Source organism: Myxine glutinosa, chromosome 2, assembly GCF_964187855.1.
Source record: "Myxine glutinosa chromosome 2, kmMyxGlut1.1, whole genome shotgun sequence".
Taxonomy (NCBI): Eukaryota; Metazoa; Chordata; class Myxini; order Myxiniformes; family Myxinidae; genus Myxine; species Myxine glutinosa.
Window position 1 is genome coordinate 128,216,718 of NC_136262.1, and position 14,515 is coordinate 128,231,232.

General features: G+C 41.4%; 1 protein-coding gene across 1 annotated transcript in view; it reads left to right on the plus strand.

The window, feature by feature from the left end:
* Nucleotides 1–14,515, plus strand: part of LOC137421284 (mitogen-activated protein kinase kinase kinase 1-like) — a 180,172-nt gene that overhangs the window by 140,442 nt on the left and 25,215 nt on the right. Inside the window, exons 11-16 of the mRNA XM_078772634.1 lie at nucleotides 614–806; nucleotides 1,236–1,458; nucleotides 3,300–3,392; nucleotides 7,358–8,662; nucleotides 9,896–10,048; nucleotides 11,189–11,351. Coding sequence (XP_078628760.1) covers nucleotides 614–806; nucleotides 1,236–1,458; nucleotides 3,300–3,392; nucleotides 7,358–8,662; nucleotides 9,896–10,048; nucleotides 11,189–11,351 — 2,130 coding nt within the window. The remainder of the gene's footprint in view (nucleotides 1–613; nucleotides 807–1,235; nucleotides 1,459–3,299; nucleotides 3,393–7,357; nucleotides 8,663–9,895; nucleotides 10,049–11,188; nucleotides 11,352–14,515) is intronic.

The window sequence follows — 14,515 nt, forward strand, 5'->3', positions numbered from 1 at the left end:
AAGTGTGTATTAGGTTTCCCCGTTTCATAAAATGTATCATTTGTTACGTATAATGCTTTAAAACGTTTTTTTTCTTTTTTTTACCTCAGAAGAGATATCAACATTTACCGAAACGAATGTCAATCGCGGTGTCAGTATTTGATGAACTTATAAAGACTTGGGTGAGTTATAAGTGTGACAAGCATGTGCACGGGATTCTTCCCAGAAGAATGAGTGGTCGCATTAGCTTGTACGACTTAAAATGAGCGAGTTTTGTTTTGACGTTTGGGCCAGTTTTACATGTTGTATCCCTAAGGAATGAAACGAACGTTTTCCTGGCTTACAATTTTATTTGAAGTCACACATGCCTCAAAATACACTCACTTATATAGAATCGAACGCTGAATCCGAAAATGTAAGTGAAATTGCCTTGTTTTTTTTTTACATTATCTTCTATACATTCTAAATATATATATCTGTGCAGTGTCTGTCTTGTGTTGTCTTGTCTTGTGTTGTCACTGAACTACTCCCTCAAACTTTTGTGAAATCGTACTCTTCCAACTTGACCCACGGCGGGAGTATGCGCTCTACTGAGTGGCGTTCTAGTTTTTCTCTTTTTTTCTGTTTTGTCTAGTGTCACTGGGCCTTGGAGGCCTGGACTTTGTGTTGAGCTGCATTCTGGCCACTCAAACGTACTATGCCAACTGGCAGGCCCTGCTGGGCCGGTTATGCTTTGTTGACCGCCTGCTTCTCGAGTTTCCCACTGAGTTCTACCCGCATGTTCTGAATGAGGCGGAGGAAACCACTGAGGATGAAGACCCCAAAAGGTGTTGCTTCTTTGACTTCTCTTTATGCCTGTTTATTCTCCAACATTGTGCATACCTCAGCCACGCTGAATATTTTACGTTTTGCATCACACTGATAGGCTACATCTGGACCTGGACCTTAACCAGAATCTATTCAATTCGTCCTTGTCACACACCCAACCTGTCCAGTAAATTTCCTCCAAATCCGTCCACATGTTTTTGAGATATCCAGCTCACAGACAAACAAACAGAAAGACAGGGATGATAGCATAACATCCGTCCACCTTCGGTGGCAGACGTAATAATAGCCACACACCTGTGGCTTCGTTAATATATCGCCAGGCACAGTTCATGTGATCTCGACGACAAATTATCCCATCCTCCTAATTAGCTTGATCTTCTCAACTTCCTGGTCTTTGACATTCACACTTCACTGTATCTACTTTGCAGATACAGCAAGCTGTTATCTCTCCTAGCCTTTGCACTCAAGTTTCTGGACAGCTCACATTCCCTCGTGGGCAAAGTGTCTGGGCGCCTCGTCCTGGCCGCGGCCCGAATGGTTGCCCAGGTGCCGAGTGTGTACCAACGTCTCGTCGCAATGATTGCTGAAACCGGGAATGGCCGACAGCAGCAGCAGCAGCAGCTCACTTCAGCATACATACAATACCAGCAGGTGTGATTGACGAGTTTATTTAGGTCTCTTGCTGCCCTATGAGGCCATCTTTATTTGAACGGGGTTGATGAGCTAGGTTCACTGCCTTGGGATATGATTGCGTGTATCAGGATTGCCAGCAGTTTCCCTGAAATCACAAGTTGATATAACATGTTTGAGATTATTTGCCATGTCTCAATGGTTGCGATATTTTGGTATCGGGGGCTTGCCACAAACTACAGGAGAAGGAAGGACCTTGAGATTTGATCTTGATGTGAATGAACTCTTAATGACATGACGACAACTTGGGGATGAGCACTAAAATGTCCAATCATTCTTGACATGACGCATGAAATTCATTCACTAGTTTGGGGCAGGTGGCTGAATATAATTATAAGACAACTAAATAACTTTTTGCACCTAATGACAAATCGTTCAAAAACAGGGTTGCTGGTCTTTTACACGACAATATAAAATTTAAGAAAGAAACAGCAACATTCATGATTGGCAACCAATATTCATGACAAATCAGATGGTACAATATGTTGGCATACTATACTTTTGGATATAAACTATGCATTCTATTTTTTCAAGGACAAGGACAATTTTGATGGATTACAGTTATCCTCAAGAAAATAATACCTAATTGGCCCCTTTGGGTCATTACTGGTGCCCTATAGGTCATAAGCCTCCGCTCCCTTTCAAATTAAACACTGGCTACCCTACTATATTGGTAACGTGGCTGTTCCACTGATGCAGTGCCCCTGTAGCTTCGGGCAGGAATTTGGAATTTGGCCAGGATGCCGGTGATAACTCGCCTGATTTTCATCAAAAGCCATCTTGGGACCTTTAACATCCAGCAGTCTATGCGAGCAGATGGGACACCCAGGTCATCGTCTATCTAAGGGATGACATATAGTCCTGTGAGGCACCAAAACTGACAATTTATAGTTGGGTCGAGAATCAAATCTCGACGAGACAGTTCAATGGTAAGTAAATGGACTCCCTCTATGCCATCTTGATGACAAACTTTACAAGCGGGTTGACAGTCATCTCTTGACGTGTAGTTCAGACCTCTGCTGATTTGGGGGAACCTCCCCCCGCCCCCCCCCCCGGGAGCCCCTGATGCCTGGAGACCCAAAACACAAAATCTAATCTCCTGACCCAAAATCTAAAAATCTAAGACCGCGCGATCCTGTGGACCATCGAGTAGAAAGGCTGTATCGGGTTTCAGAGCAATCGGTTGGTACTTTACGTTGGTACGAGTACGAGTAAGGTTGGTACGAGTAGGTTTCTGAGGTTTCAGAGGGTAAACCCCTTGGGAGCCCCCATGATCTGAAATCGAAAAATCGAACCCTGAGCGATTGTGTGGACCATCGAGTAGAAGGGCTGTATCGGGTTTCAGAGCAATCGGTTGGTAAATGAAGGACAAGTATGGATCCACAGTTTGGGGGGTAACTTCCCCTGCCCCCCCCCCCCCCCTCCCAGGAGTCCCCATGATCCGAAATCGAAAAATCTGACCCTTAGTGATTGTGCGGGCTGCTGTCTTGTGCTGATGTGTCAAGTTTCAGAACAATCAGCTGGGCGATAAGGGAGGAGTAGCAAAAATACCAAAAAGTTAACAGACGGAGGGATGACCGGATGGACGGACAGACATACAGACATCATGCCCCATTTTCTAAGTTCATCTCTTTGAGAATCGAGATTAGATGACCTAATAAAAATGGCTTCAAATTACAAAGCATTTGACAAGTTACAAGTATTTCCTTTGTGCGGTGTACTTCAAAAATGTATGTATATTTATTGGAGCTAATAATGTGTTTGTTTAGCAAGTATGTGTCTGCCATTCGTGTGTGTGCCAGGTCTCCTTTCCTGGTGCAGATGGAAGTGCGGCCAGGCTCAGGCAACGAGTGCTAGGCCTTGCTCGTGAGATGGGCATCCTAGGAGCACTGCAGGTATAGCGTGCCAACGTTACTCCCATCACGTGTAATCATATGGTAACTGCATGCTTTTTCTTTTTTGTCTTTTTTGTGTACATAGTCAAGGCTCATGGAAGAGCTTGAACACAGAATGGATCAGGACGCAACAGAACAAAAGGAACAACAGAAAGAGAGGGGGAAACACCAACAGCATGGCTGAGGGGCAAAATGGACAGGGATGGACAAATACGGGATGCGGGTAAAGATGAGGGATATGGGAGGATTCAGGGTGTGGACAAAATGGATACAGAAGCAAATTCTCAGGAAAGAAAAACTGGAAATTCGGAAAGAGTTGAGCTTGGGTGACGAGGGGGTTAGCGGAGGTAGAACAGAGCATGGTTCACCAGTCTTCACCAGGTTATCGGAAGTAGAACACCAGTCTGGTATCCTGAACATCACAAAATGAACATCAATTTTGACCCCAAATTTATGATCGCCATGATTTGAGCAAGAAGGTTTTTGAAATCCACTTCATACGATGAAATATAGCCAAATTTAGAGGTACTAATAATAATTTTAATATTCACTCCACTTGCATGTGGTCTGCGGGAAGATGTTGCGATTTCACTGGTACTTCTTCTGCTGCAGTACAGGGCCCTACTTCACTGGTACTTAATCAATACTTCTTCCGAGCAACCAGTACTTCTTTAAAATCATCCATTTTGGCATACAACGCCATTGCATGTTTGTTGTTTTTGAGAATGCAATGCTTATATTAATTCCGGTATCAGTGTAAGGGCTGTGTACTTCCAACAAAGTGATGATGAAGTTCAATCTAAATAAATATCTTGCTGTTCTTTAAGAAATCAACATTTGCTGTCTCACTCTTTTAACCAAAGGCTGTTTGATGTGTTTTTTTTTTTTTTTTGTTTGTTTTTTGTATACAGAGTCGAGGCTCGTGAAAGAGCTAACATTTATCAAAGAAACAAATCAAACAAACAAGCAAACAAAGTATATAAAAAGGGGAGCGGTCGACAAGATGGGGAGAGATTTTGAGGAAGCACACAAACACAACATCCGAGACTTTTTTGGACTTTTCAATGATCAATGCATGCATAAATATCCATTTTTTCAAACTTGAATATCACAGAAAATGTTTTACAGTTTTCCTCTTTTTTTCGGGCAAAAAAAAAAAATTCGGGCCAACAAAAAAAAATTCCGGACAACCAAAAATTTTTTCGGGCAACCCCCCAAAAAAATCACGATGACGAAAATGGGTGCTCAGTAGGGCACACTTTTTAAAATGTTAATGTGGAGCCTTGCATAAAGCATGACAGACTCAACTATTGTTCCTTGATACGCCAAGAGAGTGTCAACTTCCATATTCTTGGAAGTCTGTTGCAATCTCTCCATGTGGCAGTTTTCTTTTTCTGCATGCTGAAGGTTTCTAAAGTGTACAAGGTGTGAAAGTCCCCAGCGAATTGTCATGTTGAAGATTAATCAAAGATATGTGAAACATGTTATTAATTTGAGAGATCAAACAAAATATTTGTTTCTGAGAACAGCACATATTGGGGGAGGTAGGCCAGGAGCACGATTTATTTATTTATTTATTAGAAGAAAAATTATAGAAAATATTTTAAAAGGTTTTTGTTGAGCGATACTTTACATTCATTGAACAATACCGCATGCATAGCAATTACCATATGTAGTAAATGTGAGTACCTTGTAGCCGTAAACATAAATTAATACAGCTTATCACTTAAAACTTCATCTGTAACCCTCCCACGCATTGCCACAGACCAATTCCAACTGTCTTATCCACATGTCCACATCACAGACTGATGGCCACAGATTTTCAATCCATGTCTTGTTTTGAAGTAATTTATTGCTTTTCCTATTCTTTTCCAAAGTTGAAGTTAGAAATACAACGATGAATAACAGGCGGAACAGAAACAGAAATACAACTATCTCCCAATGGTGAAGAATCCCACTTCCAGTATCCAATCAATTTTATTCACTCATCACCTTCACACGTACCCCACCTCCAAAACCCTCTCTCCCCACTTATGTCCTACCTCATTCAATCAACCGGCCTTTCTGAAACATTTTAGACCCTGTGCTGTGCTTACAAAAACAAAACTGCAATAAACCTTTATTTTGCATGAATGATCATCAATAAAACACGGCTGAGTTCCAAATATAAATCCAGTACATTGGACAATGAGCTCTCATTAAATTGCATTGGAATTATTTATTTTGTTAATGGTGAAATGTGGTGGGGGAAGTTGGAAATAATTAGGGTCGGCCAGGGAATAGAATCACGTGTAATTTTTGTCCTAATTATGTGGATTTGTTTTCTGGAAGTCAACATGTTTCACTGATTTTTACTCCTTAATTTTGTTCACTTGGAGAAAGTTTATTTTTAAGCCGTAGTTGTTTTCGCCTTCATGGGTTTTCAGCCATAAAGGAAATATTAGATTCAGGATGCAAACTAGAACGGCACTCAGTAGAGTGGCTGAGCATACCTCCACCTGGTGAACAGTTTATGTTTTGTATATCAGAGTAGACCAGAAAATCACAATACATAATTTATATAATGTAGAAACATTCTTCACCAAAATCGAATCAATTCTTCCTTGTCACACATCCAACCTGTCCAACAAGTTTCACCAAATCCATCTATAAATTTTTGATATATCCTGCTATGTATCGTTTTTGGCCCAATCTCCCAATGGTGAAGAATCACTTTAAAAATTCTCGTAGCCGGATCCGAATCCAGATCTTCACCAAAATCGAATTATTTCGTCCTTGTCACATCCGCTACATCCCTGCCAAATTTCGTCTGAATCCATCCACAACTTTTTGAGATATCTTATTCAGAAACGGACAGACAGACACAAATGAAAAATCGGTCAGAGACCGACGACTTGCCGGAATGTACTTTTTTGTCGGCCATTTTGAATCATTAAAAGTAAATAATGACCTCTGCCAAAGTTCAAACGATGTGGGTTTAATCTCTACATGAGAGAATTCCACATAGCTATTTGGGCGGTGTATAAGCTAACAGATCGTTGTCTCCATCGATCTTGCCAAGGCCGTAACACCTGTCGGCTCAAAATCCTTTTAACTGTTGACTTGGTCGTTTTTACAATGAAGGAAACACTTATAGGGAGTACATACAACATAGCGATTGTGAATGTGACAGCTCTGAGGCATCTTTCGCTTCGCATCGCAGTGACGGCGAGCACTAACATGGCGGCTGTAAGATTAAAATCTGGCTTCAAGCCCCCTCACCACCCAAAGCCTTCAATCAGACCCCCCCCTCCCCCCTTCATTCCCGTTCTTCAAAGCAAAGCGGTAAAGATTGTTGTATCGCCATTATATATTACTAGCAACGGTACCCGCATTAAGGGCGTGGCTTCAATTGGGAGGCGCAAATGATTGGGTGACCATCGTTTTGGGTGACCTTGAGCTTGACCTTGGGCCTATAGAGTTAAAAATTGGGCACAGTCTATTCCAGGGCAAGGCAAATATGTGTGTAAAGTATGGCGATGCTATGTGCAACGATGTAGACGTAGTACTGCGCACAAACAGACAGACAGACAGACAGACAGACAGACAAACTGACCAACCAACATACTTGCCGGAATCTATTCCAGCAAGTAACAAACAGACAGACAGACAGGGGTGAAAACATAACCTCCATCCACCTTTGGTGGCGGAGGTAATAATTCAAGCCCAAGGAGCAGAAATGTAAGATAGGAAGCACTATGGCTTCATGTCTCAGGTAGTTGAAAATGTATGCTATTATTTAATTAAATGAGTAAGATTTAATAAAATTTAATTTTCTGTTAAATATTATTTTATTTTATTTAAAAAATTATATTAATGTATGCTATTATTTAATTAAATGAGTAAGAGGAATATCAGTAGACACTATCATGTATAAAATTTAAATGATGTTCATAATAAATTGACGATAGCTTCTTGTTTTTCAGATTCCTGATCCTGCTACTGATGGCCGCTTCGATGGATTCGTTGAGCCTCCTACACCGCATAACTCTCTGAACACCAATTTGGCTCTTTCACTCCTCTCAGCCAAGTCACAAACTGCCAGCAGGAATACTGATCTTTCTTCCTTCTCTGCAGACCCCTCTGCTCACCACGGCTCTTTCCTCCCTTACCCCTCTGAACCAGTCGTACAATTCACTCCTCAGTCTCTCAACCACTCCGCTTCGCATCCAAAAAATGCTGCTTCTCATCTGGTTTCAGTGCCAAAAATATTGATATCAAAGGCAGAAAATGTGGCACTTCCTGATGATTCATGTGTTCGGGAACAGAGTACTGACATTCGGACCTCAGCTTGTCATGTTGGTATGGTGCCAGCTGCACCCAAGCCTTTGGAAACTGGACTAAGACCCATTATAGGACTTCCTGGGAAAAGCAGACTTCAGGTTGTAGCGAGAGCTGAAGGAAAGGCTCCCTCTGTTGCGAATCCTGTAGAATCACATGGCCCAAGTAGTAAACCAAGTGGGATAATCACAGCTGTCAATTCTGTAAGTGGAAAGGTTGGTGGGAAACCTCTCAACCTAACTCCAGGGCCTGTATCTGAGGCCTCAAATTTAGCACAAGCCTCAGCAAGTCCTACATCTGCAGATACAGGCGATGTTGGGAATCATGGACAGAATCAAAGCAAAACGTCTTCATGGACAGAACCTGGGGTTCGTGTGACAACAGGGGTAGTGAAGCACCGCAACACAGAGAGTAACAGGAAGCATGCCGGAGGTAGAACTGAGGGAGCAACGAGTGGTGGAGGAGCTTCCAAGGTGACTACAAATCGTGCAGTTGAAAGCCGCAGAGACGGACGAAGGGTCGAAGAAAGGGGCCGGGAGGCAAGACGAGTTGGGCGGCGAAGAAAGATCTCTGAAGCACCACCACTTCAACGAATTGAGCTTGAAAGTGCTGCGGATGGTGATTCACTGCAAAGCAATAAGGCCGAGAACCAGAATATTTGCCACAAATCTAAGCATTCGCTGTCTCCAAGTGGATCCAATGGAGTTACATTTTTGAGTGAAGTGGCTGGGGAGCCAGGAGATAAAAAAGGTGATAGTGGTGCTACAGATAAAGGTGATTCATATCAGGAAGAAGTCAAGCAACAGTGGGATTGCAAGGAAAAGATGGAGCAAGAAGAAGAAGAAGCCCTTGCAGTTGTCATGGCAATTTCAGCCTCACAAGACGCCTTGCCTGTTATTCCTCAATTGAAGCCACAGGGAGGCCTTGATATCATCTTGGTCCAAAATGAGGTAAGTCTATAAAATTATATAGTGAGCAAATACTCTTTTATATGTTGACTTTATCTACTTACGAAGATGCAATCCCAACTTCCATCTTTTTGATATTATCAAGTCAAAAGATCAAGCGACTTTCAGGCCGCCCTGTAAACACGCAACCTTTTCTTTTAAAACAAGACCGATAGTCTAACAACGGTGTAGCTGGGCTTGCATCTGCCTAGTGGAGGATCTACTGTGCCCCTGTCATGTGACCAGATCCTCATCTAGGATTGGTGGATGTTTGTGAGGGACATCAATATACAGTACCTATAAAAAGACGACACCCCTTTCAAACTTTTCACATTTTGTTGCCTTGTATCCTGGAATTAAAATGCATTAAATCGAACTTTTTCCACATTAATTTGCACATCGTAACCCACAACTTCCAAGTGAAAAACAAATGCTACAAATTTCAGAAAATTTTTTAAAATACAAAACTAGAATATATTGGTTGGTTGAAAATCAATTACCACAGTGGTGGTTGGTAGTCCCAGTTCTCTGGATGCCGTCGGAATGATTTTCTGGGACTTTATTGAAATGCTTCACGAACTCGTTCAATGTCTGCTGCACTCGTGCTTGGTCGACTGGTACCTTTCTGTTTCTGACAACTTCCAGTCTCCTTAAACCCCTTGTACCACTCTCTGATACTAGTCCGCGATGGTGGATTCCTTCCATACCTTGTACGGAAATTACGCTGAACTTGCTTGTCTGATCTCGTCTCGTGAACCATTTGACGCACTGAGCTTTCTCCTGTGGTCGCCATTTCCTTTTACATTAAACAACCAGACCTGAAAACAATGAAAACATTACGAGTTTCTGTATCTTATAAGTTATAACACAATGGGTAGGTATATCATTGTATCATTTGTGGTATGAAATATATTAACAACCAAAGTTGTCCAGGTCTTTTTGTAACATCCTGTACATTGATTAGATTGAGGAATTACTGTATTTCAAAATATTTCCATCATAGAGAAAGGAGTATTTCCAAAAGCTGGCGAGTGGAGTGATCCAACTGACGATTGTCCCTGGAAGCCTCAGTTTAAAGCAAAATATTTGAATATCTCCATTGGATTGAGAATGAAAATATAATTATGTCCCTAAATCGTTAAAAAGCTGCATATATTCAATGTCTTTATCAAAAAATAAAATTCGTCCTCTTTTTTTCTGCTTATTCCTCACAATTGTCCTTGTTATCTCCCACAGGGAATGGAGAATATTCCAGGGCACACCCGTGCTACGATGCCATATCGCGAGGGCATTGAATGGCATAAGGGGCAGCAGATTGGCCTCGGTGCCTTCTCCTGCTGCTTCCAAGCACAGGACATTGGCACTGGCACATTGATGGCCGTCAAACAGGTGTGATTAAAACTATGGATGGCAAGATTAGCCAGAATATGTTCTAATTGGTTACAATAATATTCATTGTAATTGGCAAAAACTGGCTGGTACAGTTGGGATGATTCGGATTCTTTCCGTCTTCTACCGACTCCTCTCTGGCCTTGCCCCCCAGCTCTCTCTCTGGGCTCTGTCCCCCAAATATTCCTGCCGGTCGCACAAGATCTGCCAGCAACCCTCTTATGCTGAAACTGCCAAAATCAAGACTCTCTGCTCACCTTCACTCTTTCAATCCTCTTTTCTCCTGCCTCTGGAACAAACTCCCTCACTCTCTTCAATCCCACAAAATCTTGATCTTTTCTACCCCTGTTAATTCACCCCAGATCCACTTTTTTGAAATACCGACTTCTTTCCTGGAAGTTCTAGCAGTGTCCATGTGTTTTTTTTTACCTCTCCCACCCCTCACCCTTCCCATGCCTCCTCCCCCAAGCCCTCTCCCTCCCAAAGATCTCCCGATGTCCCTGCTCTCCATCTTGTTCTCCCGCTCCCTTTATCATATGTTTTATGTTTCACTTTGTCTTTTTGTGATCAATGTTAACTCTTACACGAGCCTCGATCTTGTATACAAAAAAATAAAAATAATAACCTTCATGACCCGTGATGTACCAAAGTTGTTCACGGCATTAAAAAATCTGCCCCTTTGGGGAACTATGGGGGGGGAGGGTTGCCCCCCAAAATTGGTATTTGCTTTCTTCTCAGAAAATACACATGCAATTCTGATGAAACTTGACCACAACCTTAATCACCTGTGTTGTACCAAAGTTTGTTCCTGCCTTTTTTAAAATGGGTGTCTAAGGTGGTCTATGTGGTGGGAGCGTGGGGGGGTTGCCCCCCAAAATCGGTATTTTTTGTTTGTTTGTTTAAAGTCATATGATTATGTTAGTATGATTTACATGCTGTCCTGTCTTCTAGCAATATTTGGAAATTGGTTTAAAATACCTTTAGTCAGTGCAGTATACTGTTTATTCCTACCAGGTGAACGCCAGGGGTATTGCCCCTATGTTTTAATATCACTCTGATTGGTTGAGACAGTGTCCTTTCATTGTAAAAACTCATGTTTTACTGCAACCTACCGTGAAAGTAAGCTCCGTGCTTCAACAGGTGACATTTGTGCGGAGCACAAGTGCGGAACAGGAAGAGGTGGTTGCGAGCTTGCGGGAGGAAATCAGACTCCTGAGCAGGCTGGAACACCCTAATGTGGTTCGAATGATTGGTGCCACATGTGAGCAGCAGCTCTACAACCTTTTTGTCGAGTGGATGGCTGGTAGGCACAAACGGAAATATGATATGAGTGGATGGCTGTTTAATGGCAACTATGTTATTACTATGCGTCTGTGTTGACCTAAGTAGATTGTATAAATACAAGTTAATTAGCTCTGCCAAGTCAAATCGCAATTTTAATCATTGCATCTCATATTTCCACACTTATCCAACCAGTGTCCTCTGCCCACAGCCTTCCTGTTCCTACTCTCCTAAACTCATTCCTACCCTGCTTAGTTTTTCTTCTGATCCGTGTTAGAATCAGAACACATGATAAGAAAAAGAACACAGGTTAAATTGCTTCTTCTTATTCTCACTCATTTCACACAAATGCAAATGTGAGTACAGTCAGACCCTGACACTTGCGGGGGATACGTTCTTAGAAAATTCCGAGAATCTCGGAACCACGAATGTGGAGGCATTGTTTCAATGGGAAAACGGGGGATAGGTTCCCGGCAGTTCCTGATTTGCAGACAATTCCACGAATGTTGAGGAAAATCCCACAAATGTCAAGGAAAATCCATTGGTTGCTCTTCTTGTTTCCTTTTGTTGTACCTTTCTGTGGTTCTTCGTGTGGTGATTAATCTCCGATCCATCTTCGTCGTAGGATACGTTCCATTGACATAAGTCATTGCTGGTATTACGCATCGATTATAAACTTCCTTTTCAGATACGAAGGCAATTTACTTTTTATTACCTTTCTTAATTCTCCAAATTCTGTCCATCCTGTACGTCTCTTCACTTCTTCAAAGTGATCCGTATCCATTTGTATGAGTTGTGCTTCGTAAATGAAATTGCTGTTTTCTTCAATTTCGCAATAATCAATTTGAATCTTACTTTTTTGTGTAGTTGTTGAATATTCATGTTATCTTTTTCATATTATTTTTTAGACTGTCCTTTTGATTTTCCAAAGTATGCTCTTCAAGCCAGGTGTTGGCTTAGCGGTTAGGGTGCAGGCTTGGGATCCTAGGATCCTTGGTTAGAATCCTGGTCGATCGCTGAATTAACACCAGGAGGGTTGACTCAGCCTGTCATCCTTCCGAGGTCGGCAAATTGAGTACCAGTTCACTGGTAAATCCCTGTGTGTCGCAAGAGGCGACTAACAGGGTTGGCGGCAGGGAGGGCATCCGGCCGTAAAACATTGCTTCAAAAAGGTGGCCAAGGTGCCCAAAAAAGGCCAACACCCGCTCTGCAGGGAAAAATAGCCTCTAAAGGTGGATCATTCAAAGTATCCTCTTCCATCATGATATTCAGTTCTTTAGCATTGTTTTTGAAATTAAAAAAATGAATCGTCGGTGATTTCTTCTTATTTTCTCGACATATATTCTTCACTATTTTTACAATTTTGATGTTTTTAGCCACTCCTCGGCATGCAGTGAATAATTTAAATGAGATTGTGTCACCTTCTTTCAGACTTCTTTCCATATCGATATTTCCATGAGTTTCGTGCAGTTTCAAAATTCAAGGTCATTCTTCCACCATTGTAACTTAATAATGTTGACATTTCTGAAAGTGATGTTTAAGTGATGTTGAGCTTGTATTGTATTTGGTCTCCCATCGTCATCAGTATTACAGCATTTGTTTCCACACTGTTGAAGGCTTTTTCATAATCAATAAATGCTCGGCGCAAAGGTCAAATTTATATTCTGTTGATTTTTTTCAGTAACTGATTTGTTGTTTGTAGGTGATCCATTGCTGAGTATCCACTTCTAAAAACTGCTTGCTCCCATTGTTGGTTGTTGTGAATTTCAATAACTAGCAAAGGTACCCACCCTACGGGCGGGTCTTCAATTGGGAGGCCCAAATGAAAAGGCAAAATATCAGAAATTGAAGGCTTTTTTTATTTTAAACGATTTATATAAACATCCATTAAATCATATCACACGCAAATCATCAAAATCTAAACAGTATTTGTACAAAACAACAAAACAAACACCTTTAGAGGCCATTTTTCCCCACAAGCGGGGGTTGGCCTTTTTCGGGCACCTGGTTGTTGTTGTTTTTCGGTCCCCTTTTTGAAGCAATGTTTTACGGCCGGATGCCCTTCCTGCCACCAACCCTGTTTGTCGCCTTTTGCGACAAGCAGGGAATTACCAGTGAACTGGTACTCAATTAGCCGACCTCGGTAGGTATGAACGGGCTGAGTCAACCCCCCTGGCGTTAATTCGGTGATCGACCAGGATTCGAACCCAGGATCCTAGGATCCTAAGCTGGCACCCTAGCCGCTAAGCCAACGCCAGGCTATTTCTGATGTCTCATCTTTGTCTTTATCTTTATTTATCTTTTGTTCTTGCAATACCTCTAAACAGTATTTGTAGAATTTCAATAAAAGCCACATCACTGTTCATATCGGTAAATATTATTCCATCGTGTTTAGAAAAACTGGAAAATTGGAAAAACAATACAGCCTATTTTACTCCAGGGGGTCCCAGGATTACCCACCCAAATTTTTGTTGTGATCGGTTCAGCCGTTTTTGCGGTACCTGGGAACAGACGGACAGACTGACATTTGGTGAACTAAAGTAAGACTAAATTTAAAAATTAAATAATTCTCATTTTTAAATAAATTTAAACATTTTATAATTTTTTATCTCTTACACGAGCCTCGATCTTGTATACAAAAAAACCCCAAAAACAACAGTCTGTTATTGATAACTTTTGTGAACAATTTATCAGTATTGGAGAGCAGGATAATTTGATGGTAATTCTTCGGCTCCATCTTATGTCCTTTTTTTTATTGCTATCAGCTTTGATTTTTTTCTGATGGAGTTAGGGGGATGTTTTTCATCTTCCTGACTTTGTGAATTGTTTTGCCAATTTGTTGTGGAGCAGTTGATCACCATTTTTGATTGCATGTATAACTATGTCATCCTCTCCAGGTACCTTTTCATTTGCCATGGATTTTATCACAAAGTGGATCTCATTGGGAATCACCAGTGGGGTGTCTTTCTTTATTTGTGTTTCTTTAAATACCGGAATCTTGGACTTTTAAAGTGTCATTGTTGAGGTAATTTTTGGTAATGCCAAAGATATTCAAACATTCAGACAAAAATATTCAGTGTGTACTGTCAATAAACTCCACTTGTAGGCTTGCTTATAAGCTTCATCTCGACTATTATTTAACGCTCATAATTGTTGAAGTTTGTTCTATCTCCTCTAATCTTCTTC